This window comes from Rhopalosiphum padi, chromosome 1, assembly GCF_020882245.1.
Source record: "Rhopalosiphum padi isolate XX-2018 chromosome 1, ASM2088224v1, whole genome shotgun sequence".
Taxonomy (NCBI): domain Eukaryota; kingdom Metazoa; phylum Arthropoda; class Insecta; order Hemiptera; family Aphididae; genus Rhopalosiphum; species Rhopalosiphum padi.
The window spans coordinates 54,632,665-54,660,474 of record NC_083597.1 but is presented as its reverse complement, the minus strand read 5'-3'; the positions used below and the strand labels follow the sequence as shown (position 1 = coordinate 54,660,474).

Below are 27,810 nucleotides of genomic sequence, written 5' to 3'. Positions count from 1 at the left end.
ATTTATTGTGACCCCCGTTAACTTCGATGCACTTATTAACTTATAACCATATCTGCATACTTAACGTAAGTGTACTCCATTATTCAAAATATAAAAAAAACATTTTTAATATTAAAAATAAATTTAAAATGTCGTTCAATGACAAGTATTGGACTAAGCTTTAATAAAGACAACGAATGTTGTTTATGTATGAAATATAGTGAAATCAATATCAACAATAAAAGTATTTTACTGCGCATATGTACGTTCAGTTCTTAATTATAACTCTATTGTCTTGTAACTAACAAATTTATAACAAATTGTTTTTGAGAACAATATCTTTTATGTATAATGTAATACGATAACCTGCTACCAGCCATAATTGACCTCGAATCATTGAAAATAAAATTAACAAGGCAAGATCTCTGCTTTATTTTAAAATTATTGAAACATTTACTGCCCTAATCTACTGACCAAATTATACTTCTCTATTCCCAGTCTTAAGACTGAATAATAAAATACTTTTAACCTACTCAAGAATTATAGTATAAATACTCCTGTAGTTCTGTAAATAGATGTATGATATTATATTGTTAATACCTAAGTATAATGTTGATCTTTAATCAATGATTACCCTTGCACCTAATGTTTAACCGAAATTTATTTTATTGATTATCAATAACGGTAGAATTGTTATATATTTCAATAACACCTGTATAGTTTGAAATTATGCGTATACACTGTACAGTTTAGTTCGTGTTAATTAATAACTATGATATTTTTTCTATTAAATTATTTAACTATGATATTTTCGATGAAAAATATAGTGGTCTTATAATATTTTTACAAGAGATATCTTGACATTTTGCCTTTTTTCTGTATATGGTATTAGTTATTTTGCAAACAATTGATACTTATATTCGTACATTTACGTAATTAATTAATTTTTTTTAAACAGTGATATTTTCATAATATTTAGACCAATTTTAAATCATTTATACCACCAACATGCATATATATTATATACTAATCGTTCTTCGGCGTTATATAGTTAACACACAATAACGTTACACAATAAGTTATTTGAGGATTTTGATAACAAAAAATATATTGGTACCATACCAAACTTAGAAAACAATAATACTAAAAGAAATATATTATGTAAGATATAAGATAAAACTATCCTTGGAACTGATAATGGTAGCTAATCAGGACTCAGCTCCTACAAAATGTATAAACAAGAACAGTTTATTTCAGGATTTCTGGAGTTTGTTTATTTCAGTTGAACGATGAGACGCATACGTGAATTAAATGTTAATTAAATTTTTAATGATCCACTACAGTAATGAACCTCTTTTGCCTATTTATGACGCCGTGTAACACTTTTTATTAATTTTATTAAATTGAATCTAAATTGTATATTAAACACTACAAAATTAAAAAATTAAAAAGTCAGAGTACTTTTCAAAATAAGGGAAAAAAGTAAAGGAAATTAAAAATTTTTAGGCAAATCCAGTTTTTGGTAAAATTTATTTTTTGTTTTTGGTGTAACTCAACAAAAAAATGTAAATATACTAGACATTTTTACCAAATGTGATGTTTTTATGCATGATTAAATTTTCAAAATATCTTTAAGTAATTTATAGATATTTGAAATTTGTCAATTTTTTTAAGAAATGCTAATAAAAAATTTTTAGTAAAAAAAACGTACACAACTTATGTTCACATCATTTTTTTTTATAAATGTTTAAATTGAAAATTTTAAAAAATCACAAACATTTTCAAATTGTTTAACAATTAAAAATTTATAAAATTTAGGCTTGAAAATTTAATATAAACCTCTACAAAAATCATATGCAACAAAAAAATGTATAATTATAATTTTTTTATAGACATTTTAAGTTCAAATTTGGACGAAATTCCATATTTTAATTATAATGAAAAATTTATTTGGATAAATAATTATTTATAATTGATAATCCAAATAATACAAAGGTACATTAATAAAAGTCAATAATCAATAATAATAAATAACATCAACATTTTAAAAATATTAATAATTCATTATTAACTAGAAATGTACGAACATTCACAAATTTATATTTTACACTAAACAGCAAATTCCAGCATACCTGTAAATAAAATTAAAAGAATAATAATTATTATAAGTAAAGTTAATCGTTAAATAATTAGTAAGTATTAATAATATGCATTACATACAACATAATACAGAATGGTTTATTATAATTTATAATATTAACACAGATTACATAAAACTAACGATATTTAAAAAAAAATTTCAATTCTATTATTCATAACACAATAAAAAAATTAGAAAACAATTAAATACCAATACTAATATTGGAAATAAATTTTAGAATAAAACTCAAAAATGTTAATACTAAGTGTCTAAGATAATAGAGTAATTTTATATTCATTTTTATTTTTATACATAAGTATACAAATATTCTAAACCATAAAAAAATTCAATATATCAAAGCAATATCAACTCATCAAACCATATATTAGCAAATACGATTTTCCAACCATTTTTCGTGTACTGTAACCGACAATTCCTTCACTTATGTGTAAATAATATTATTAAAAGCAAAAAAATTGTAATTAATTGGTTTAAGTATTAAATATTTTAACAGATTATACGACTGAATAAATTAATAAATTTTAGACACCCTTAATATATACATAAATCCCGATAGAACAAAATATATAATAGTAGTCTATCACAAGAATAATATTGTACTCACAATGTTTCTATTGGACAAAACAATGAAATATATGTATCGAATGAGTTTAGGATTGAAGCTACAACGCAGTCTTTTAAATGTTTACAATTCCCATGACTTTGGTCGGGTGTTGTACAATTTTGATACGATTGACCACTCTAAAAACATGTTAAATAGTCACCTAACAACTTAAATATGTAATTATCAAATGAAAGTCTGCTCAGGCACGATTTACTCACAGTGTTCAATGATATTTGGTAAACTGTATTAATTGCTTCAAATGTATTAGAATCACTCAACCATGTTAGTTCCTTGATATCATGTAACGTTGTAGAATTCGATTTATCTGTTAGAATTTGGGAAGAATCTACAATCGTGGAGGGTGTGGTAATATCTGTATTCGCAATTTGAACTGATGAAATAGATGGGAAGGAATCTTGGGATGCAGATCCATTACCATCTTCTTCTGAAACCACGTCGGAAAAAACAACTGGTGGTCCTTGCATCTTAAAAATTGATGCTACAAAAAAAAAATAGATCATGTATTATATTTAAGAATTTAAATATAACTATTATGAAAGTAATGTTTACGAATAAAGTTATTTAAATTTTTATTTTTTGTACCTTCTAACAATGAAGGATCGTACATTGGTTGACTCAAACCTGGTGCCCCTAAAATAATATATTTCAAAAATTACCTTCAATGTTTGGTATAACGTAAGTGTAAATAATTTTATAAAACGAACCTGGTAGAGCAAATTGTCTACCGATCATCATAGGAGCTTAAATAAAAAATAAAATAGAAATAAGTTAAAATTATCAATTTTTGTAATTTATAAAATTTAAATTTGTATAAATTATATTTATATCATCAAAGGTTACTTACGGAAATTATTCCCTTCAGTAAGTGGTTTGATTTTCTCCGGAGATGCTGATGTTGTTGTATCATTAGGTTTGACAACAACTAATGACGTAAGTGGAGTGACAAATGAATACTAAAAATACACACTCACATATAATAAAAACTCAAATATCAAAATGTAGTTAAAAATTAAGCTTTACTTACTTCCAATGCTAATTCGAGTGCTTTAGCTTTCGCCGTAGAATTTTCATTCTTGTTTAATTCATATTTGTCCATCAATTGTTGTATGTTCAAATACGCCCATAACTTCTCTAAATGACCTGTTATCAGAATATAAAAAATCGTGTAAGTGTCTATGAAAATATACACAATCTCAGTTCACACATATTTTGTAGAGCTAATCGAGAACTCGACAGAAATACAATTGATTACCTATTCTTCTTGTTTTTGGAAGATCGGTGGGAGGAATTATGGGGATATCAAAACACGTGACAACGACAGGACGTTGGAAATTCCCTTCAGTCGAATCGGCATTTAAAGTGCCGTTAAAATCGGGCGATGCGCCATCCTTCAACTTTCCGGCCACTACTAATTCTGTACCTTTGAACAACAAGTTAAATGACTTTTTCGTCACGGTAATGTTATCGACCTGCAAAAGTTATAATTCATCATGTATAGAACACGTGCAAAAAAAATGTGTATGTGAATTATTACTTGAGCGTCAATGTATTGGAAGGTGACGTTCGACAAAATGGGAGATGATATTTCTTTATAGAAATTACGCAATTGTAACGACGCGTCTGAAGCTTCGTAGATGACCCTCGCGAAACCAGTGTTGTTCAATGAGAGTTTTTTAAGGAAATCAATATCCGCCCCTTCGCCAAAACCCAAACTGAATATTGGGTACCTAAGAAATAATAATTAATATTATTATTACGGATTAAAATAAATCATTAAATTGTATTGCGTCAAAGCTGAATAACAACTAGATTTATAGTTATTGATTTTATCGATTAATGACATGTTTATGTCCTGCAACAATAATAATATGTTAGCTTACTTTTCTTTGTTGGTGTGAGAAACATATTGAATCAAATTCTCGGGATCGCTAATCCCTATATTCGGATTTCCGTCGGTCAAAAACACAATAATTGGTTTCGGCGTGTTAGCACCATCTTTGAAACGCGTTTCTCCCAATTTGGCGATAGAGTGCGCCTTTCTAAGCGCATCTTCCATGTTTGTACCTTGTAAAATAATTTTCATTTAAAACCATTACGACACAAATTCCTCCGTATTTATAAAGCGTATTAAAGTATGGTTTATCCAAATATTGTATCTTACTGCTCTCCGATGTTAAGTCTTGAATGAATTTCTTGGCGTATTTTATATTTTGCTCGGTTGCCGGAAAAACGAAACGGTTTTCTCCCAATGTCTCCAAACTAAAATTATTGTTCGTCTTCCAGGTTCTACCGGTTTCGTCCCAACGACTCGACGTTTCTTGTGTAGCATTTATCGTCCAAACCTGTTACATTAGTATTTCATAACCAATAGGTTTCTATTTACTTGTAAAAAATTGCTCATTTACCTGTGCAAAATCAGAAAAAAGTATTAACGTAAAAAAATCTACAGAATGGATTTCTGACAGAATTTGACCCATAGCTTCTTTCACTTGTAGTAATTTCTGTCCACGCATAGAACCACTAACGTCGAGTACAAATATGACATGGGTTCTAAGTGGTTTCAAATCTGTTGGCGCAAAGAAATGAACAAAATATCCATCGTCGATCTAAAAATAATTAATATTTAAATCATTATTGTTATCAAATTAATTAATATTTCAATAAAATAAGAAAAAGTATTATAAATAAGAATTTGTATGATACAGTGTATAATAGGTACGTATAGATGAATTGGCATAAGAAATATTAGTTTGCTAATTTATTGAAATAAGATAAAATAAAGAATATAAATACAACGAATAATTTATGATCATCATTTTTAATTTAACTAGAAAATCATTAATTGTTTTCAAATAATATGTGCATATTCGCATAGACACATACATTGTAGGTACACATATTTCATTCATTATCAATTAATAAGTATTTTTCTTAACTAATATTGCATATTATAATATAATACAATTAACTTATTAAATCACTTGTTACTATTTTTAGTGTATCAGTGAGCTTACAATGATTCATCGAAAATCTACTCGTTAATTAAATCTTATTTCAGTGAAAAAATAAAATAAAAATGTCTTTAATTCGAAATATATTCTACATTATATATTTATGTACTTATTTTGCTATGATAAATTTATAAATAAATAACATACAAGAACTTGATTTGGCGTTGAATTATGATCTACGTCATATTGAACTATGAATTGACCTTTAACACCATTTTCCGTAAATGTTAACTGTTCTTTAGCAGTTGGACTCCACGTTATCGTCACTTTATTACCTGACTCACGGGAAATTTTCGCCAATTTGTTTTCTGAAATGCATTTGCAAATATTTAGAATCATAATACATACATAATGCTCGTGAAAATAATACAAAATATTACAAAATAGGTACAACGATTAAAATTATCATAATTACTCAATACTCATACATTATTTTAAATACCTAATCATGTCATAGCTCTTTCCAAAGCAATGTTTATCTTATAAAACTAAAAACATACCTATTTCATTAATCTCATTTTTTTCATTAATGTTCTATTGAACTAATTTATAATATTGTTATATTTGTTATTTATTACTTATTAAATACTTAATAGGTACTATAGATAAACAATATGTTTTTAACTGCGCATCCGATTAAAAAAATATGTGTATCAAATTGTTCAATAATTTTGCAAGTATATATAATATACTTACTACTAACTGTAGTTTCAATTTCATTTGTTGTTTTTATGTCTGGTACTTCCAATGTTGTAATGTTTGAAGATTCTTCGATATCTACAATAACTTGCAAGTTTTTAACAATCTATAACAATAATAATAACAATACAATATTATCATTTCAACAGTTAAATATGTATAATTACAAATTTATAATTTTATACTCACTTGTCCGGGTTGCAAGTTTATTACATTTTCATAAATTCCCAATTTCCTGTTTAATAGTTGTTCGTAAGTGAGATTAAAAGTCACTTTGCTTTCTGCTTCCACATTCACAGAAACCGTAAATTTATTTGAATCTCTTGTACTACATATAAAGCGGTTATCAATTATCAATATTTAAGATCAAAAATTATTATTTAATTTTAAGGTTTACTCTACTTACCAGGCACGTAAACAAAAAAAAATTTCTGGGTGGGGGTGAGGTTACAAAATTTAGTAATACAAATTGTGCCGCAATATAATAAAACAATTTTTTCCTCATAACTCGAAATTATTTCGAGGGAGGGGGGGTGTTTGAACCCCAAACCCTCCCCCCTGTATACGTGGCTACTTACTTTTGTTCAACGTGAGCAGCTGTCTGGCCCGAGTTTACAGCTGCAATATATTCTTCTTTGGCCTCTTTCTTTTCTTTTACATAAGCTTCGTACACTTTTTCATTAATTTCCCTTAAAATCACAACCGATCTGATTAATTGGATTTCACGATTTCATTAATATGTTAGTATAAATGACTTACATTAAAAACTTAGAAACGAATGCAGATTCTGGAAGAGTTACGTAGAACTGTACTTCGTGGGAAGTATTTCCCTTGTTGGCCACGCGACTTGATACAACAGTCTTAGCATATCTGTACTTGATTTTCGAATGAACGACGAAACTGTAAATGTCTCCATTTTTAGACAATACCTTAAATTAATAATCAATCATTCATCATTTCTTTCGTAAATGTTTAGCTTAGGTAAATTTATAGTTATGTCTTGCATTTTATCTCGTATAAAAGTTATACGATAAAAAATCTAATCTTAAGGTGTAATAAAAACCGTGGCCCATGCTTTTATGAAAACTGTTCACGAATATAGCAATTATTTAGAGTTTAAAATTTTCTTTCCCGTAATGTGAACACTTATTAAAAAAATTACTATAAAATATTCTCTACATAAATAATAATTTGTTAATATTTATATAAAGTGTATGGTATAGTAAGTACGTTAACTCATATGTATATATAATATGGTATACATTGTCGTTATTATAATATTTATGAAAGTGCAACTGTTATGTGAGGGTTATATAATATATTTATTTCATGTTTAAGCTTCAGTTCTTGTCTAAAAACTTGAATTAAATAATTGGATTTGAATATATTATAAAAGCGAAGTTTTGTTTATATTATGTAATGTAAACACAATATAATATTAAATATGTTTAAAAAAAACCAATGTTTATCAATACTTTAAAATCAAAGTTCATTATTCCTAATTAATATAATGCCTATACATACATATATATTAGTGTGTTTGAAGGTTATCACCTTGATTTATATAAAGTTTTCACGTAGTCTATTAAAAATAAACCAACATAAAATTGCAATGTGTACAACTTATTTATATCGAAGTATCGAACCATGTTTGAGAGACTTCCCAATACATTTTGTTTACAAAGAGACGTTATTTTCTCTCTGTATCATAAATAGGTTTCTTAAGTCATGATACAAAAATTTGTATTACTACACATGGTGATCAAACGGGGGTATCCCAAACAAGTTAAAAAATAAATTAAATTACAAAAAGTGATTTTTATTTTATAATGCACATGCGTTTTATCCGACTCCTCCTAAAAATGTTGACTATAAGTATGTAAATTATTCAATAGTTACGTATCAATCCCAAATAATTATTATAGATCATAACTCTAAAATCTGAGATTTCTACACTTATGACTGAATCGATAGTCTAATGGCCATTAGAGTCTAATAAATGGTGTAAAATTAGATTCTAATCTTTCCTTAAAGCTTCAATCTTAAATGTATATGACTCAGTTCTCATTTAATGTAAAGTTGTAACTTTAACTGTTTTTTTTATATTTTACATATAATAAACAGTATCTGCTTATTTTTCTTTACACTTATTTGGGATTCTGTCAATCAAAATTTAGAAAGTTTATACTAAATGTGTTTAATGTAAATAAAACTCATAATCTTAACTACCTATTCACAAAGATAACGTGCTTTTTGATAAAATTAATATCTATTATTGTAAAAATAAAAGGCAATGTACATAATAATAAATTGATTTGTTAATCCATTTCAAAGAACCCTGTACCATGTACTTGAGTAGTATATTTGACGAAAATTCAAAATAGAATTTCAAATAGATAATATATTTATTCACCTATAAACAACAACATATAAATTCGACGAAGTTAAAAATATTTTTTCAATCAACATTGTTCACGTTCGTAATACACAAGTATTTATCATTTTATTAGACTGTTTTTCGATACACAATAAATATTTAGCATTGAATTTGGGAATGGCTTAATCAAAATCTATCAAAACAATTTATTGTATTATTGTAGTACAATTATTGGAATATGTTTGATAAGATATCATTTTGAAAGATTTACGTCATAAAGTTTTATGCATAAAACTGTTAAGTGTTGAAAGTTCTACTCATCAAATCAGTTTAAAAAAAATGCATTTATGTAGCTGATGAAGATAAGATAATAGAGAAACTTGGTATAGTGTGAATAACTTTGAAAAAAATAAGCATGATTCTAAAATTATACATAAGAATATTTTTTTTTTGTTCATGATTTATGGATTATCTTATAGTACAAAACTCAACAATTTTACGAATTTAGATTTTTTTTAAAATGATAATAATAAAAAATACTGAAAATATTGCATAAAATCATTCATTACATAACTCAGAATAACTTTTTATATAATATATTGATCTAAATTATCAATGGATTATTATAGTATTATTAATATGTTACTAATTGTCACAAATTATCTTTATTCTAAATTTTGTACATAAATTAATTGTTATTAAATAATATATGCATTTTTATAATTACAAACTGTTTGCAAACTGTTTGTAAATTTTTATAGTTACTCCGAGTTACTAATATTGACTCTTTGCCCCTAACACAAGCAAAAGGTAAGTACATCGGAAAAAAAATTAACTTACTACTTCATTGGCACTGGTCTGTTCTGCGGCTAACACCAATAACAACAGCAAAGCGGCTACGAAGGTGCACGCATGCAACGCCGAAGACATCGAAAAAGACAACATAATAATCGTTGTGTCGGCGTTTGAACTCAAGTTTACCGGCCTAGTGGCCAAGTCAAATTATAGTGTTCACGCACAGAGGACACCTCCGACTCGATGGTTTCTCTTATCATCATATTATAATAAACGTGCAGGTAAGCATCACGTGATCTAAAACAGTTCAAACCTACTTCCCCACCATTGGGCATCACGCAATCAAGTTGACATCTTAAACATGCACAATATGAAGTATCTCAAAGATCGATTCAGTCTTTAGATAAAAAAAAAAGCTTGATCGCTTGGTCTCCTATATGTTTTTCTAACAGATTTCCGTGTTATGGATTAACGGATTTTAACAAATTTATTTATATTGAAAACGACGCGAGCTAGTACGATTTTAATAGAGTTATTGTTTTCCGAAACAACAACATATGTTATTATAATATAATATTCGGAAACACGATAAGTTATGTATCACTAATTAAGTACTAAGAATTTTTTGAAGTTGTTTGTCACGGAAAAAGTATTACAATAGTTTTTACAAATCCATAAAAACCTATAACCAGTGTACAATGTACTAAATATTAAAAATAGTGCGCCCCTCACAAATCAAAATGCGAATTATGATCTAGCTAGATACCCTGCATGTTAGAAAACAAAATACGTTGTAATTCATACAAGAATACGACAACAAAGACGTTGGCTAAGTCTTAAGACCACTATTGAGCATTTGCATTTTTAGCAACACGATTGAATCGATTGAGCAAAGAATATTTTAAACAATGTTGCGAAATTTAAACCAAAATTGTATAAATTATTATTTTCACGTAATTATTATGCACATGCACAAGTTATTATGCACATGCACAAGTTATTATTGCACAGTATGTCTTATTTAGTGAAAATATCATCGATTAATTAATTGGTTTTGTAATAAAAATACCGTTGAAATGATCATAACGTCAGTGTTATCAGTGATACAGCCATACAGGCTGTTAATGCTGTTATAAAATCGATGGACTCATAAATATTTCAATATTTGTCACTGGTCAAACATTCACAATTGTGGGAATTACAGTTGTTAAGAGTTAAGATAAGTAACTAAGTTAAGTAGTTACCAAATTATTATAATAATCATTAAATTTAAATATTAAATGTTTCAATGTTTGATCACCTATATTAACTTAACGGTAGGCCGCAATCCAGTCTGATTATTTATTAATTATTATTATCATGCACAGCCGCACAGGTCATCAAAACATCACATATGACCATGAAACTGTGATATTTTTGAATTCATACTATAATACTATAGAACATTATGCTCTATGAACTATGATAATACTATAAAATACACCTTTGATACGCTGATTAATGTATTCAATCGTGTCGTAAGACAGGTATTTATGCTCAATCGCGTGTTAAGCTGAAAAATAGTGTACGAGGATGAGGAGCACCATATATTAGAATTTCGTCCGAATTACAGCATAATACATATGTTAGTACCATAGTCGTTGAATTTCGAGCATCTTTACTGCATAAGTATATTCAAATTAGGTAAACACAACACTTTTTTTACTCAAAGTACGTTTAATTGCACTTATTTACAAAATGTGAATTCATTACGTGTTGTAAAATAATAATTATTGTTTAATTCAAAGTTATCGCGCTTATCACTGCTATGAGCAGCGAACCACGACCTTTGTTGGCAAATAATTATGCTTAGGTATTCTAAAGTTCTAATATAATATCGAATGTGATAAATAAAAATTAATGTTGATAAAAATAGCAGTACCATATACAGACAGTTTGCCAAAATAAATCTACTGCAAGTAATATTATGACTCAAATTTTTAATCTTTGAGCTCTTTGCTTATATATTTTTATGACAATACAAATAATTCTACTAGTGATGATTATACACAACAGATCGATAAGAGAAATATTTCAGCTTCAATATAACTTTCCTGATTCCGTTCTAAATTAAAATGCAAATAAATTATATATAATACAAATAATTTTTATATATTAAATCGATTTGAAATACTAACGAAGCTGAATATAGCAGTACACCTATACCAAACTATAATCCTTAAGCATCTAAAACTACTGGTCAAATTAATCCACTTCATAATTGGTATGCAACCATTAATATCGAATTTTATACTTTACTGTTCACTGATACATTTTATAAAAAAATATGAAATGGTCGTTTGGCCGTATTACAGTCAGGTAATATAAGTGACGTGCTATTTGAGTTGTTTATGCTAATTCCGCCTATCAGCTAGATGACGACAACAACGGAGCCTATGAATACAGTAGATACTAGAAAAATTATGGTAACCATTATATTGGAAAGGATGTGATAGAACTGCCATCTGAATATCTACCGTCCAGAAGGGACAAAACACTGAACAACCAGATGACTTTCACAAGTAAACATTTTCTGATAATAATCTGATTAAATTCTATTAATATGTTTAATTTATGTAGTTTCTGATAATAGCCAGGTTTATGTAATTTATATAGAAATAAAAACTGAACAACTTTTACACCGTCAATATTACAAATCAGATCTAATTAATAAATTAAAATCAATCGAAGAAAATGGTTCAATATGAAAATAATTATGGTTTTACTTAACTGATCGTACTTAGCAGTCATCAAGTCAAAATTGTTCAATGCATATCAATAATATTAAATGTGGTTTCTAACGTTCCACAGGAGGTTTATCCCTCTTTTTTATTGTTTCTTAATTTTATAATTGAAATAAAAGGCAGATATATTTAAATTATGCATATTTTTATTATTTACTGATAATTTGATACCATTTTGCTGAAATAAATATCTCAATTGACTATTTATTAATCCGGCTATTACTATTTTATAACAGCGATGCACTCTAAATAAGATACAATTTAATGACTCCAAATTGTTGCAAATAACATTTTCATGTATACAACTATTAATAATCTCTGAACTATTAATGGCCAGTAATTGAGTCGTGTTTATAAAATAAGACTTAGCTCATTTAAGTATTAATCTTTTCAAAGATTTTTTTTTTAATAACATATACACTTTATTTATGGTAGTATAATATGTCAGTATCACGCAAAGATATATTTGTTAATGATATTTCCATATAATAATATAATAATTAATATGTTTAAACAAAAACTATGATTATAAATAAAAACAAAAATAATGCAAAACAACCAATGACATACTTACCATAAAAAAATAAAAAAAAATTAGGGAAATAACCTAAAAACTGTGAAATAATTAGGTTAACATAGGATACCATACGGTGTTGGAAAAAAGCAAAAATTGAATTGGATAAATAATTATTTATAATTGATAATACAAAGGTACATAAAATATAAGTCAATAATCAATAATAATAAATAACTTAAACACTTTAAAAATATTAATAATTCTCTGATTCCTAAAAATGTACGAACATTCACACATTTATATTTTACACTAAACAGCAAATTCCTGCATACCTGTAAATAAAATTAAAAGAATAATTATTATTAGTTAAATGTTAAGAATTTAGTAGGTATTTATAATATGCATTACCTACAACATAATACAGAATGGTTTATCATAATATTAACACAGATTACATAAAAATAATGGTGTTTTAAAATATTTTTAAGTCCCTTAATCATAACATAAATAATGTATGTTACATAATAGATAAATTTCAAAACAATTGAATACCAACACTAAAAATACATTTTAGAATACAACTAAAAATGATAATAATAAAAGTTAATAGAGAAATTTAACGATCATTATTATCTTTATACGTAAGTATACAAATATTCTAAACCATAAAAAAAATGAAATATACGAGTATTGAGCAATATTAACTTATCAAGTCAAATAATATTGTACTCACAATGTTTCTATTGGACAAAACAATGAAAGGTATGTATCAAATGAGTTCAGGATTGAAGCTACAACGCAGTCTTTTAAATGTTTACAATTCCCATGACTTTGGTCGGGTGTTGTACAATTTTGATACGATTGACCACTCTAAAAAAAATGTTAAACAGTCACCACACAACTTAAATATGTAATTATCAAATGAAAGTCTGCTCAGGCACGATTTACTCACAGTGTTCAATGATATTTGGTAAACTGTATTAGTTGCTTCAAATGTAATAGAATCACTCAACCATGTTAGTTCCTTGATGTCATGTAACGCTGTAGAATTTGAATTGTCTGTTACAACTTGAGAAGAATCTACGACCGAGGTCGGTGGTGTAATATCTGTATTTGCAACTATACTTGATGAAATAGTTGACAAAGGAACAATTTCGGATGCAGAAATAGCTGCATCTTCAGGGACCAACGAATATAATGGACTAGGAGCAGCTATTGAAACAAATGATTATTACTCTTACTAAAATTTTTATTTGGGATCTTGAATATAATTATTATTGACAGATAGTTTGTAAAGTCATTACCATTACCTTTTAATGTAAAACTTGAAGCAAATCCTGATGATTGGGCAACACTATTTGCCATCATCACTGAGCTAGATTGACCTGAAATATTATGTTAAAAATGTAATGTAATTATGTAAGTGGTATAATATACTAAATGTTTTACAGGTAAAAATTTGTACAAGACGCACCTAATTGATAAAGTGGACTACTGGCCATTAAAGAACCTACAACAAAAATAAAAAAATAAAATAAATTACACAACACATTTGTTTTAATTAATACCTACCAAAGTTATATCTATCATTAAGTGGTTTGATTTTCTCTGGAGCCGCTGATGTTGTTGTATCATTAGGTTTGACAACAACTAAGGACGTAAGTGGAGTGACAAATGAATACTAAAAATACACACTCACATATAATAAAAACTCAAATATCAAAATGTAGTTAAAAATTAAGCTTTACTTACTTCCAATGCTAATTCGAGTGCTTTAGCTTTCGCCGTAGAATTTTCATTCTTGTTTAATTCATATTTGTCCATCAATTGTTGTATGTTCAAATACGCCCATAACTTCTCTAAATGACCTGTTATCAGAATATAAAAAATCGTGTAAGTGTCTATGAAAATATACACAATCTCAGTTCACACATATTTTGTAGAGCTAATCGAGAACTCGACAGAAATACAATTGATTACCTATTCTTCTTGTTTTTGGAAGATCGGTGGGAGGAATTATGGGGATATCAAAACACGTGACAACGACAGGACGTTGGAAATTCCCTTCAGTCGAATCGGCATTTAAAGTGCCGTTAAAATCGGGCGATGCGCCATCCTTCAACTTTCCGGCCACTACTAATTCTGTACCTTTGAACAACAAGTTAAATGACTTTTTCGTCACGGTAATGTTATCGACCTGCAAAAGTTATAATTCATCATGTATAGAACACGTGCAAAAAAAATGTGTATGTGAATTATTACTTGAGCGTCAATGTATTGGAAGGTGACGTTCGACAAAACGGGAGATGATATTTCTTTATAGAAATTACGCAATTGTAACGACGCGTCTGAAGCTTCGTAGATGACCCTCGCGAAACCAGTGTTGTTCAATGAGAGTTTTTTAAGGAAATCAATATCCGCCCCTTCGCCAAAACCCAAACTGAATATTGGGTACCTTAGAAATAATAATTAATATTATTATTACGGATTATAATAAATCATTAAATTTTATTTTGTCAACGCCGGATGACGACCAATTATTGATATAAGCTGACTCACTTCTCTTCGTTAGTATTAGAAACATATTTAATCAGCTCCTGGGGTTCAGTGATCCCTGTAGTTGGTTCGCCGTCGGTCAAAAACACAATAATTGGTTTCGGCGTGTTAGCACCATCTTTGAAACGCGTTTCTCCCAATTTGGCGATAGAGTGCGCCTTACTAAGAGCATCCTCCATGTTTGTACCTTGTAAAATAATTTTCATTTAAAACAATTACGACAAAAATTTCTCCGTATTTATAAAGCGTATTAAAGTATGGTTTATCCAAATATTGTATCTTACTGCTCTCCGATGTTAAGTCTTGAATGAATTTCTTGGCGTATTGTATATTCTGCTCGGTTGCCGGAAAAACGAAACGGTTTTCTCCCAATGTCTCCAAACTAAAATTATTGTTCGTCTTCCAGTTGCTACCGGTTTCGTCCCAACGATTCGACGTTTCTTGTGTAGCATTTATCGTCCAAACCTGTCACATGAGTATTTTATTACCAATTGGTTTCTAGTAACTTGTAAAAAATTGCGCATTTACCTGTGCAAAATCTGAGAAAAGTATCAACGTGAAAAAATCTTCAGGATGAATTTCTGACAGAATTTGACCCATAGCTTCTTTCACTTGTGGTAATTTCTGTCCAACCATAGAACCACTAACGTCGAGTACAAATATGACGTGGGTTCTAAGTGGTTTCAAATCTGTTGGCGCAAAGAAATGAACAAAATATCCATCGTCGATCTAAAAATAATTATGATTATTAATAATTATTTACATTGTAATTTAATTAAATATGATACCTTAGTGTATTTCAATGAAATAAGAAAAAAATATGTATTATACATTTACAACACATTTTTGAATCAGTTTGTTGCAATCTTTGTTTACTTATTTTATTGAAATTAGATTAAACTAAAGAGTTATACAAACGAATGGCATTAGAATAATATATAATCGCATTTACACGTAAATAAAAATAGGTTATAAAGATATTTCATTTATTACCAATTAATAAGTATTTTTCTAAACTATTATTGCACATTATAATATAATACAATTAACTTATTAAATCACTTATTATTATTTTTAGTGTGTCAGTGAGCTTAGGTACAGTGATTCATCGAAAATGTACTCATTAATTTAATCTTATTTCAGTGAAAAAATAAAATAAAAATTTCTTTAATTCAGAAACATATTCTACATTAATATTTATGTACTTTTTTGCTATTAGAAATGTATAAAATAAATAACATACAAGAACTTGATTTGGCGTGGAATTATGATCTACGTCATATTGAACTATAAATTGGCCTTTAACACCATTTTCCGTAAATGTTAGCTGTTCTTTAGCAGTTGGACTCCACGTTATCGTCGCTTTGTTGGCTGACTCACGGGAAATTTTCGCCAATTTGTTTTCTGAAATGCATTTGCCGGTATTTAGAATCATAGTGCATACATAATACTCGTGAGAATAACATAAAATATTACAAAATAGGTACAATGATTAAAATTATCATAGTTACTCATACAATATTTAAATTCTAAATCATGTCATGGCTCATTCTAAAGCAATGTTTATCTAATAAAACTAAAAACGTATGAAAATAAAAACATACCTATTTCATTAATGTTCTACTGAACTAATTTATAATATGTATTGTTATTTATTACTTATTAAATACTTAATAGGTACTAGATAAACAATATGTTTTTAATTGCGCGTTCGATTAAAAAAAGATATGTATCAAACGGTTCAATAATTATATAAGTTTATATGTATACTTACTACTAACTGTAGTTTCAATTTCATTTGCTGTTTTTATGTCTGGTACTTCTAATGTTGTAATGTTTGAAGATTCTTCGATATCTACTATAACTTGTAAGTTTTTAACAACCTATAACAATAATAATAACAATACAATATTATCATTTCAACTGTTAAATATGTACAATTGCAAATTTATAATTTTGTACTCACTTGTCCGGGTTGTAAGTTTATTACATTTTCATAAATTCCCAATTTCCTGTTTAACAATTGTTCGTACGTGAGATTAAACGTCACTTTGCTTTCTGCTTCCACATTCACAGAAACCGTAAATTTATTTGAATCTCTTGCACTACAGATAAAAAAAATGTCGGTTGTCAACATTTAAGATCAATAATTATTTAAAATTTTAAGGTTTCTATTCTCTACTTACTTTTGTTCGACGTGAGCCGCTGTCTGACCTGAGTTTACAGCTGCAATATATTCTTCTTTGGCCTCTTTCTTTTCTTTTACATAAGCTTCGTACACTTTTTCATTAATTTCCCTTAAAATCACAACCGATCTAATTAATTGGATTTCACGATTCCATTAATATGTTAGTATAAATGACTTACATTAAAAACTTAGAAACGAATGCAGATTCTGGAAGAGTTACGTAGAACTGTACTTCGTGGGAAGTATTTCCCTTGTTGGCCACGCGACTTGATACAACAGTCTGAGCATATCTGTACTTGATTTTCGAATGAACGACGAAACTGTAAATGTCTCCATTTTTAGACAATACCTAAAATTAATAATCAATCATTCATCATTTTTTTCGTTAAGATTTAATTTAAGCAATTACGTGCATGAATACTACTGATTTACATTATAAATTAGTTTCTTATAAGTTATAGGTATACCATCAAAGATAAAAGTTATTCAGATAAAATCTATGCATTTAATTACAAATAATTAAGAAACTTTTAAATATGAAACATTTTATTTTATATTATTGTACAATGGGTCTTTTATAACAAATCTCTCATTTTTAAAACTATATATAAGCATTTACGTATATTCATCATAGTATCATAGTTATCAAGTAATTACACTTTCACACTTTTATAGTCATTACTATAATAAAATTGAAAAATTTATATTTTTTATTTTTAAAGCTGTATAAATTTAATTATATTAAATACACATTTTCTATTTCATATTCATAATCAGAATATTTTACAGAGAATTTCAAATTAATAAATTTTAACGAATAATTTATTAGCTATGACTAAAATTCCTTACATTTTAATTTAATTTATAATTTATAACCTATAATTTTGTAGTAGGTATATAAAGTTAATTATTTATATCATTGTTTTTATTAATTAATTAATAACAAAATATAGTCATCGAAAAGTGTCCATACGTGATAAATTTTATAGAACAATGCAGTTATATATGCGACAAAAAATAAAATCAATAGTTGACTCGGACCTTAAAAAAAAAATAATAATACCCAATATAGAAACACAATTTAATGTATTATTAATGCTCAGATAATATAGGTCACGCGCACACTCCGTTAAAGTTGATTATATACCTACGTTGCAAATTTTTTTTCCTGAAATTTTAATGATGACATATTTTTTTTGAAAATTATTTTACAAAGGTAGATTATCAACATAAACCATGATCAAAGTGAGTGTACCGTGGTTGGACGGAAATTTCAATAAAACATAATTTGATAAATTATGAATTTGATTATTTTCATTAGGATGGAGCAGTTTAGGTTAGGTTAGGACGCAAGGACGAGAACAACTAAATGCTCATATTATACATAGATTATAGGTACATTATGATTACCTATACAATTTGGAACCAAATTATTAAAAAAAAAAAATTTTATCAGCAAAACGTTTTGTTAATACCCTTCATCATTACAATTATAACACAATATACATAAAAATTATGTTAATAAATTATTGATCTAAGTCTACAAGGATTCTTCTGCGTACGTTTTGAAACTTGAAATAATCAGCATTATTATTATAACACACCACACACGTCATTGTATGCGCATATATTCATTTTGACCTACACCACCAAGTACCACATGGTACTTATAATTATAATTATTGATAATAATGTTATATTTTTTAATAATATTATTAAAAAACAATTTATTATCATAGGTGTTTATCATGCATTTAGTCAGTGGCATAAACGTAATGAATAGGGCTGGAATTAATATGTAATAAAAAACCATAAATATGTACATATATATGTAATTAAAATGGCCAAAATATTTAGTATAAAATAAAATAATATGTAACATAAAAAATTTAAAATTATGTTAACGTGTAAAATTAAAATTAAATTCTAAGTAATTTTTGAATAATATACAATTAATTGTTTTTATTTCTAATCAATTCAATTTAAAAAATATAAAATATAAAGATATTTTCACAACCACGCGAACGCAAGTACTGACACTGTTGAAAATTCATAAATATATTTTGTCTAATAATTGATGAATATAAGATCATTAATGTATAGATATCGAACAGAAACAAATAAGATAAACTATAATCAAGTTATTAATATTTAACTAATACTTTTATAGTTTCATAAACTTTTTTCCCATATGTATTATACACTTACAATGTTTATGAGTATTATTATCGAAGTATAATATAATACTACTAAACCACCGAAATTGTCAAAATGTACGAAATATGTAATCAAAAAGTAGAAATTTTACAAATAATGTTAAAATATGTACTTATGACAAAATATGTAAAAACATGTAAAATAAAATATATTTTATTTTATTGCAAATCACGTGAAATGAATTTATAATTTCCAATATTTAATTTATCAGATTTTAGTAAAAATATGTATTTACATACAAATCCCAGCCCTAGTAATGAATATATATACACAAGACCGGGTTTAAAAGGGATCAGAGATAAGTTTTTGTCATTCCTGTTTTTGCACTTTGAATATTCGAAGACCTTTATTGTTTTATACATGGTCATTTTTATTTTGAGTAAATTTATATACTGATTTTTTAATAGAAAATTTTCAAAAAATATTAACATGACAAATGAGAATTAAAAACCATCGCCTAATATATTACGTGTTTTTAAATTATTTACCTCTCAAAGTGCTCATTGTATCGCTTCAATTAAATTGTTGTGGTTATTAACTGCTATTTTATATATTATTATTAGATAGCATTTATGCATCCTAATTTCCTGTTGTTAATTGTTCTACTAAACTGTAATTTTCTAAGATGACTCAAATTAACAATAAATATTTAAAAAAAAATAAATCATACATACCCATTTAAAAAACACTATTTTTAATACATTTTTGTCTAAAATAAAAATTAAGAATAAAGAATTTAAAACTTAAATTTTACTTAAAAAAAATTTTAAAAAGTTAATACGGTATTTCACATATTTAACGTAAGACACATTTTTTTATACAACACTTCTTTTTAAATATTTCTTTTATTACAATTTTAAGTCGCTATAAAACAATTTTTGGGAAGAAATTATAGTTTTACTTTTTTTTATCGTTTTAATACATTTTTAACTTTTTAAGTATTTTACTTTGTTTTGATTGAAAAATATATTTTTTAGTTTTAATCCACAAGAGAATATTATTTGAAGTATTTCAATCTATACAATTTAAATTTTAGACAAGTAATTTATTAATTAAAAGTATTTAAAGTTTAAATAAGCGAATAAACATTTGGCTCTACTCCACACAACAAAACTTTAAATACTTATAAGTTATAATTCAATTTTAGCACTCCAAAATATATTCTGACTTGATATAAGGAATTCAAAATGAATTCTGTCATAATTATCTTCTTAAACGATGAAAAAAATTAGTAAGATTGGTATAGTTTTTAATATAATCAGTGTCATTATATACTAATCACCCGGTATAGAACATAGACAATTTTTATTTAATAAATTATATTATATATTTTATTTAATGATTGATGTTTAAATATTGAATCTGGCAAAAAATAAACATGGAAATAAAATAATTTTCATTTCATTTTTATGGGTTGTAATTGCAGGTTTCCGTTTTTGTTTTATCTCATTATAAAATGATTGTTTGTAATTTATTATCACTATAATAATACCCCAATGGCTTAGCTAATTGAATTTTAATACTTTCAATGGATAAATAAAAAAATTGCAATGGTTGTATAAAATATGTAGTATCTGTTTCACTAGTTATTTTACTTAAGTAATACCTATTTACACCATGTAAATATAGTGTATACAATGACTTGAATATTCAAAAATAAGAGTGAAGAAATGAGTTATTCTATATCTATTCTTATTCCGGTTTACTGTAGTCTATGAATAAATATAGCATAATTTATCGCGGCATATTCAGATTACTACTCGCCAACTTCTTATCATAATAATGTGATCATAATCTGCTGTCTATACATTGCGTCACAAGGATCTGTGATTGAATTCCTGGTGACGGATTCGTTTACGATTACAAAAAGTTACACTTCCGAGTGTCTATATAGAAAGTTGTATTGAGTATACCATCATATTATATTACACAACGATGAATATTATATAAGTTTTTAAACTTTCTTGGAACATGTTTAATGTTTATGCATATATACGTATATAAGTACGCCAGCACAACATAATTGATAATATAATATTTTACATGTTATATACCCTCTGAAGCCAGCGGCGCACACGGCCTCCCCTTACACTTTCGAAATATTTCTTCCTTCGTGAAAATGTATTTCTACTTAATACCCTTCAGGTATAAGTAATACATTATTTCGGTAAAATTATTATTAGTACAACTTGCTCCGAATTAAAATCCTGAGTGGAGTACTGACTATTATAATAGGTACTTGCACAATTTTGCACCAATTTAATAGCATTTTGATGTATATTAACTTTCCTTTATACAATCCTCGGATCCTGTCACACATTATTGATGTGTTAAGAAAATCTATTTAAAATAAAACGCATATTGTATATACATAAGATCGCGTGAGTATTCATCGTAAGTATCAAACGTTTAGCCGTGATTATTATTATTTAATTATGTTATTTCCTAACCATTACACTCAGGACAGGACAATGTCTATACTTATAAGTCATCATTATTAAACTATACACGTTATATCAATAGTCATTAATCACGTTCATTAAACTTTAAGTACTAAGGATAATTGCATGCCTTTAGTTTTGGTTCCACATAAAGTATAAAATAGATGATATCATATTGATTATTTAATTTTAATATCATAATATTATTATCAAAGACAATTTTTACAAATTATGAAATATCAATAAACTATATTAATAAGACCATATAGTTTTAAAATCATCAAGCCCTCATACACCATATTATTGTTATTATTATTATTATTATCAATTTGCAATAAAAAAAAAAAAGATGATACTCATTTAAAAAAAAATGTGTATCACCACAAGATATTATGTATTCTTTAAATTGTGTAATGTGATTTAAAAATAATTAAATAACATGGTCATAAAGTGTTTAAAAACTGCTAAAATAAAAATCCAGATAAAACTCATCGTTGGTGGTAAATAACGAGCATACTTATGTAGACATACAAATCACTCTGATAATAGTGTCCAGCATTAATCGTGATATATCTATGCTATACTGTTGTGATTATAATTTTATATATTATAAAACACTTTATTTAAATTCTAATGATCGAACCGTTGCTTGGTTGACCATTTTTAATTATCTAATACTTTATATCAATAACCACAACAACAACAACAACAACAATAACGACAACTATACGTCGTATGCACTCAATGCGTCCATACGTCGTTTGGGGGCCCCGATTATCATCAGATGTATTTGGACGAAGTGCTACACTCCTTAATAACGTAATAATATTATGAGTTCGTACGTAACGCGTTTTACGTACGCGTGTATATATATGTACTAATAATAATATTATAGTATGAACGTTCGTACGCGCACATTATATTATATACCAACAAAAAGTGCACAATAACGACGGCGGCATGCACGATACAAATTCCTACGAACGTCATAAATTATTATTATTATTATTATTACTATTATTATCATTATTATTATTAGGTATATATTTATGTGTGGCCAGCAAGCGAATATATATTTGTTGTTCTACCCGTGTCCCGTGTACATACGGATGGGTGTATAATACTGTATAGACGTATAGTGTGTATACACTCTTGTTTTCCATAGACACGTCCGCAGTTAACGTCCATTAAATACATATAAAAAGATAATCGTGTCGTTATTTTATTATTACCTCGATAGAAACGAAAAACCCATTATCCCCAATATCGAAAACGATTGTGTAGGCGACATTAAAAAAAAAAAGTGTCTGTAAGTAATAAATATTTGTATTTTTTATCAGATTTTCGACGTCGGAAACGGGCTAACCACTTATAAACATATATATTGTATGAGTTATGCAGGTGGTTACGTATATTTAAAAAAAAAAATAATAAAATATACAAAATTACGGGTAACTGCGGTGAACTGTAAATCAATAGGTAAACTAAAATGGAGAATTCAATTTTATTATGTTTTCGTAAACAGCCATACATCTATTTACGACAATTTATTAGTTCAAATATTATTTATTTTGATAAAATAAATTTATCTGTTTTCGAAAATAAAACAAAATACTAACACTATACCTAACATTGAAATAATTCAATAATGTACATAATAAAAATATTTTAAAATTTTCATTACACATTACAACTAAATTAATAAATTAGTTGATTAAAAAGTGTGTTTTTTAACTATAAGTTAGATACCCAGGTAATTACTAATTATATAGGCCATATAGGGAATATAAATTAATTCATGACAACAAAGTGGTCCAAAATCATAATCTGAATGACCAAACTGTAGATAAATCTGTAATATTAATTTTTATATTCTATTGTGTTTTATCAAATGTAAAACAAATTGAAATTTAATTGAAAACGTACCCAAGAATAACATTACCCATGTTAGATCAAATAAGCATTAATTGTAAAATATAAAACATTAATAATAGACAATGTTATCCAACTTATAACTTTATATGATGAACACAGTACCTGTTGATAGATAAATATGCTATGTGTAAGAAAAAATTAAAGGGGTCCATCAATAGATGGGTTATAGGATTCTGATTAAAAATGAACGTAACTGTAAAATTGTTCAAAGGAGAACGTTTAATTATTACGGCTCAATTTAAATTTTGATAATAATCTAAACAATTAAACAATTTTTTTATACATACAAAATATAAATGATCACTTTGAAATATGTGATGGATATCTGTTTCAAAACACTGCCGTAATATATTTGATTTAATTTATTTCACCGTAAATAAGAACAATTTTACAATGAGTATGTATTGTGATGTCTAATTTAAGGCACAGAATTTGTATTTTTCGAAAAGTTCCCCATTGATAAACCATCCATATAGTCCTCAACTCTCTTTAGGTACCAATACATAATCTAAGTCCCACAACAGTATGTTTTTCCTTGTCTAGTTCGATTATTTTGTACAAAAAAAACGCATCTAAAGGATTTTGTATTCGTCACCGACATCGTTTGTTTAGTATTTACGACATTTGTGAAAATTTTTCACGAAAATAGCAAATATATGGATTCAAATATTCTTACCCCCTCCAAACAGACATGTATTATTAACAATATTATTATGTATTATAGTATTAAAAATATTATTATATATTATATTATTATTTATTAATTATTTCACTCATATCATAATGACGTTTTCTATAACAATTATAATCAAACCAATTATTCTTAAATATATGCATGTAAGTATATTATAATAAGGTAGGTATAATTTTTGTTATTAGAGAACTTATGTACAATTATTAACTGTATAAACAAAAATTTGACGGCAAACTTGATTTCATAAAATTAGATATATTACCTATACAAGTTTAACTTGGTTTACGGTATCTAATGTATAAATTTAAAAAAAAAAACATTTAACATTATTCGAAATTTGTTGTTCCCAACCGACATGGTGATATATATCATATTATTTGTATAATTTGGTGATCAAAATTTCATATTACAAACTATATGATATAACCATCATTTTTATGTTATGCAAAATTATGGTCACCTTGTCAATAGGATTTGCTCGAAGTCCTTCTATTTCAAAATAAAAAAAAGTAAAATTACAATACGTATAATTTATTATAATCAGTCGAACCATTTGAATTTGACAATCAATAAATTTTGTCTACAAGGAAGACACGTTATTCACGATTAGAATCTAATTAGACGATATTTGTATATATCCCGCAAAAGGTTACGTAAGTGATTATACGAAAATATTATCTACGAATTTTTTTACCACTTTGGCGGTCAAATAAATTGCAAAATAAAAAACAAATATTTAAAAGTGTTTTTGTAATTTATAATATAATACATAAATGAATATCGATGTATCAATATTATTTCAAAAAATATACATATAATATATTCTGTAGGTATATTCATGATTCTCATTATTCATACTGAGAATTCATTAGACATTGAGATTTGTGCCCATTATACTTTAGTATTTTAATAATTATTGTTCACTTTTACGATTCAATGTCTACCGATAATAATTCCGATGAAATAACATTAGCTTTAATTTGAATAAACATTGGATCCGTATACACTATTTAGCTATAGTGGTATTATAACCGATGTTCGTGTTAAAAATATATTATAATAACAGCATAAACTGGAAAATATTTAATCATTTCTAAATGTCAATTTTCTATTATATTATATTCATTATAGCATTACCGACATCTAACATTTATTATTATAATATAATCACAATAGTCATTATCGACCAGTTTGTATAGGTAATATTTGCAACAGTAACAGAAACCAAACAAAATTAATATTCTACTAATAGTTACTTCATATTGGTTCCTTTTATCATTTTTGTACTTGAAAGTGATTGCGAACCAATAAGTCAACAATAGCAAGCGTTATGACTATATACATCACAATATATAATTTAGATATATATATATTATATTAAAAAAGCTAAATACATGGTTATTTTATAAACGTATAATACCTTGAACGATATTATCTCGTTAGCATATTATATATTTTACATAGATAAATAATCATTGGATACATATAATATGTTAGTTTCAACAATCGATTAAAAAAAGCTTATCATATTTTTCCTTGAACCTTTTTCGTTTCCGTACTAACTTATAAATAAAAACGCAAATCTAGGCTAGGTAGTGACTTTTAAGATCTCGACGTATGTTATTACGTCATGTGTCTAATATATTTTATCATAATATAATAGAATTGTTTAAATTACAACCATTAAATGGTAATGCATAAGGCGTCATCAAAATGTGAAAACGCCGATTTTTGGTTATACCTTTGTCAGATTGTAACGATATTATTCGGATTCTTAGTCGCGAAATACACTAAAATCGACAGACCGGCAGTATTCATCGCGGGTCGTCTATTGCGTGAATTTGGAAAACGTAAGGAGAACTATATCGATATATTTGTCAGAAACTTACAAACCAAACACAATCCACCCAAGCTTAGAAATATTATAATAATATTGTAAATTTAGTTAAAAAAAAAAACGTCACGACTAATTTTGTATATAATGTCGAATACGAACCGGTGTGGGCTGCGGCGGCTTCGGGGGGGCTAAACCGTAACCAGCCGGCTGCAGAACGTTGTCGGCGGTGTCCGTGAGGTCGGTGGTATCGAGGGTGTTGTCCGCAGTGGACGCTATGACGGCCGGCGCGGTAGACGCGGCGACGTCAGCGGTGGACGCGGTGACGGTGGCCGCAGTGGTGTCGGCCACGACGGTTGTGTCGACGGCCGCGGCACCGGCCCGGTTGACGGCCAGCGCCAGCAGCAACGACATCAGAACGGCGGTGGATGTACACGCGCGCGTCGCTGACGACGAGACGGACGGCGACGACGACATGTTGATGCGCCGGGCGTAAAACTTCGAATGCTCTCCGAACGGTCCGAACGAACGCGTACAGTGAGAAGCGGTTGTGCGGCGGTGGTAGCGTTGTTGGTGGCGGGGGCAGTGGCGACGGCAGACGAAGTGACTCGGACTTACGCCACACCACCGTCATTTGTTATACGCTAAATAATAATAATATTATATTTATTATGATTTACACGACTACAACGCGCGGCATTGGCGTGATTTTATTGTGATCAAAAAAAAAAACAACAAAATATTGTCGCTGCCGCCGCCGTGGGGTCGTCGTCGAAAACATTTATAATGTTAAATATTTAATGTATTATTGTTATTATAGACATTCATTACAATATAATTATTGTATGGTTTTATGCCGTAGGGTTGCCATACGTACTGGTTTTGAATACTTATATTGTCCCGATACGGCCTGCAGTAATTGTCCCGGAATTAAACTGCAACGACTTATATGTCAATATTTTGTCTTTTACTCAAGAATTTTAGTAGAAAAACAATAT

The 27,810-nt window shown here is 27.5% G+C and overlaps 2 protein-coding genes across 2 annotated transcripts; both read right to left on the bottom strand.

Moving 5' to 3' along the window:
* Window positions 1-1,490: 1,490 nt before the first annotated feature.
* On the bottom strand, window positions 1,491-9,882 carry LOC132932257 (inter-alpha-trypsin inhibitor heavy chain H3-like). The gene is made up of 18 exons (XM_060998532.1): window positions 9,693-9,882; window positions 7,235-7,404; window positions 7,054-7,164; window positions 6,665-6,803; window positions 6,473-6,581; window positions 5,924-6,084; window positions 5,171-5,371; window positions 4,927-5,107; window positions 4,646-4,829; window positions 4,300-4,492; window positions 4,018-4,234; window positions 3,790-3,905; window positions 3,610-3,718; window positions 3,470-3,505; window positions 3,348-3,395; window positions 2,963-3,243; window positions 2,745-2,881; window positions 1,491-2,111 (listed from the first exon to the last, which is right to left on the bottom strand). The coding sequence occupies exons 1-18, from the start codon at window positions 9,795-9,797 to the stop codon at window positions 2,084-2,086; spliced, it is 2,526 nt and encodes an 841-aa protein (XP_060854515.1). The 5' UTR covers window positions 9,798-9,882; the 3' UTR covers window positions 1,491-2,083.
* A 3,223-nt stretch (window positions 9,883-13,105) lies between these two features.
* On the bottom strand, window positions 13,106-27,326 carry LOC132931601 (inter-alpha-trypsin inhibitor heavy chain H4-like). Its single transcript, XM_060997477.1, has 18 exons — window positions 26,975-27,326; window positions 17,871-18,040; window positions 17,690-17,800; window positions 17,470-17,608; window positions 17,278-17,386; window positions 16,747-16,907; window positions 16,032-16,232; window positions 15,788-15,968; window positions 15,507-15,690; window positions 15,210-15,402; window positions 14,928-15,144; window positions 14,700-14,815; window positions 14,520-14,628; window positions 14,422-14,457; window positions 14,258-14,332; window positions 13,900-14,159; window positions 13,681-13,817; window positions 13,106-13,279 (listed from the first exon to the last, which is right to left on the bottom strand). The coding sequence occupies exons 1-18, from the start codon at window positions 27,287-27,289 to the stop codon at window positions 13,252-13,254; spliced, it is 2,742 nt and encodes a 913-aa protein (XP_060853460.1). The 5' UTR covers window positions 27,290-27,326; the 3' UTR covers window positions 13,106-13,251.
* Between the last annotated feature and the right edge of the window lie 484 nt (window positions 27,327-27,810).

Coding starts and splice junctions, on each gene's coding strand:
- LOC132932257 (XM_060998532.1), bottom strand. CDS start 9,797: ATGTTGTCTTTTTCGATGTCTTCGGCGTTGCATGCGTGCACCTTCGTA. Junction 4,830..4,926: donor AGACTTAACATCGGAGAGCA/GTAAGATACAAT, acceptor TTATTTTACAAG/GTACAAACATGGAAGATGCG. Junction 2,112..2,744: donor TTTTGTCCAATAGAAACATT/GTGAGTACAATA, acceptor TTTTATTTACAG/GTATGCTGGAATTTGCTGTT.
- LOC132931601 (XM_060997477.1), bottom strand. CDS start 27,289: ATGTCGTCGTCGCCGTCCGTCTCGTCGTCAGCGACGCGCGCGTGTACA. Junction 17,609..17,689: donor GCGGCTCACGTCGAACAAAA/GTAAGTAGAGAA, acceptor TTTTATCTGTAG/TGCAAGAGATTCAAATAAAT. Junction 14,458..14,519: donor TAATGATAGATATAACTTTG/GTAGGTATTAAT, acceptor TTTTTGTTGTAG/GTTCTTTAATGGCCAGTAGT.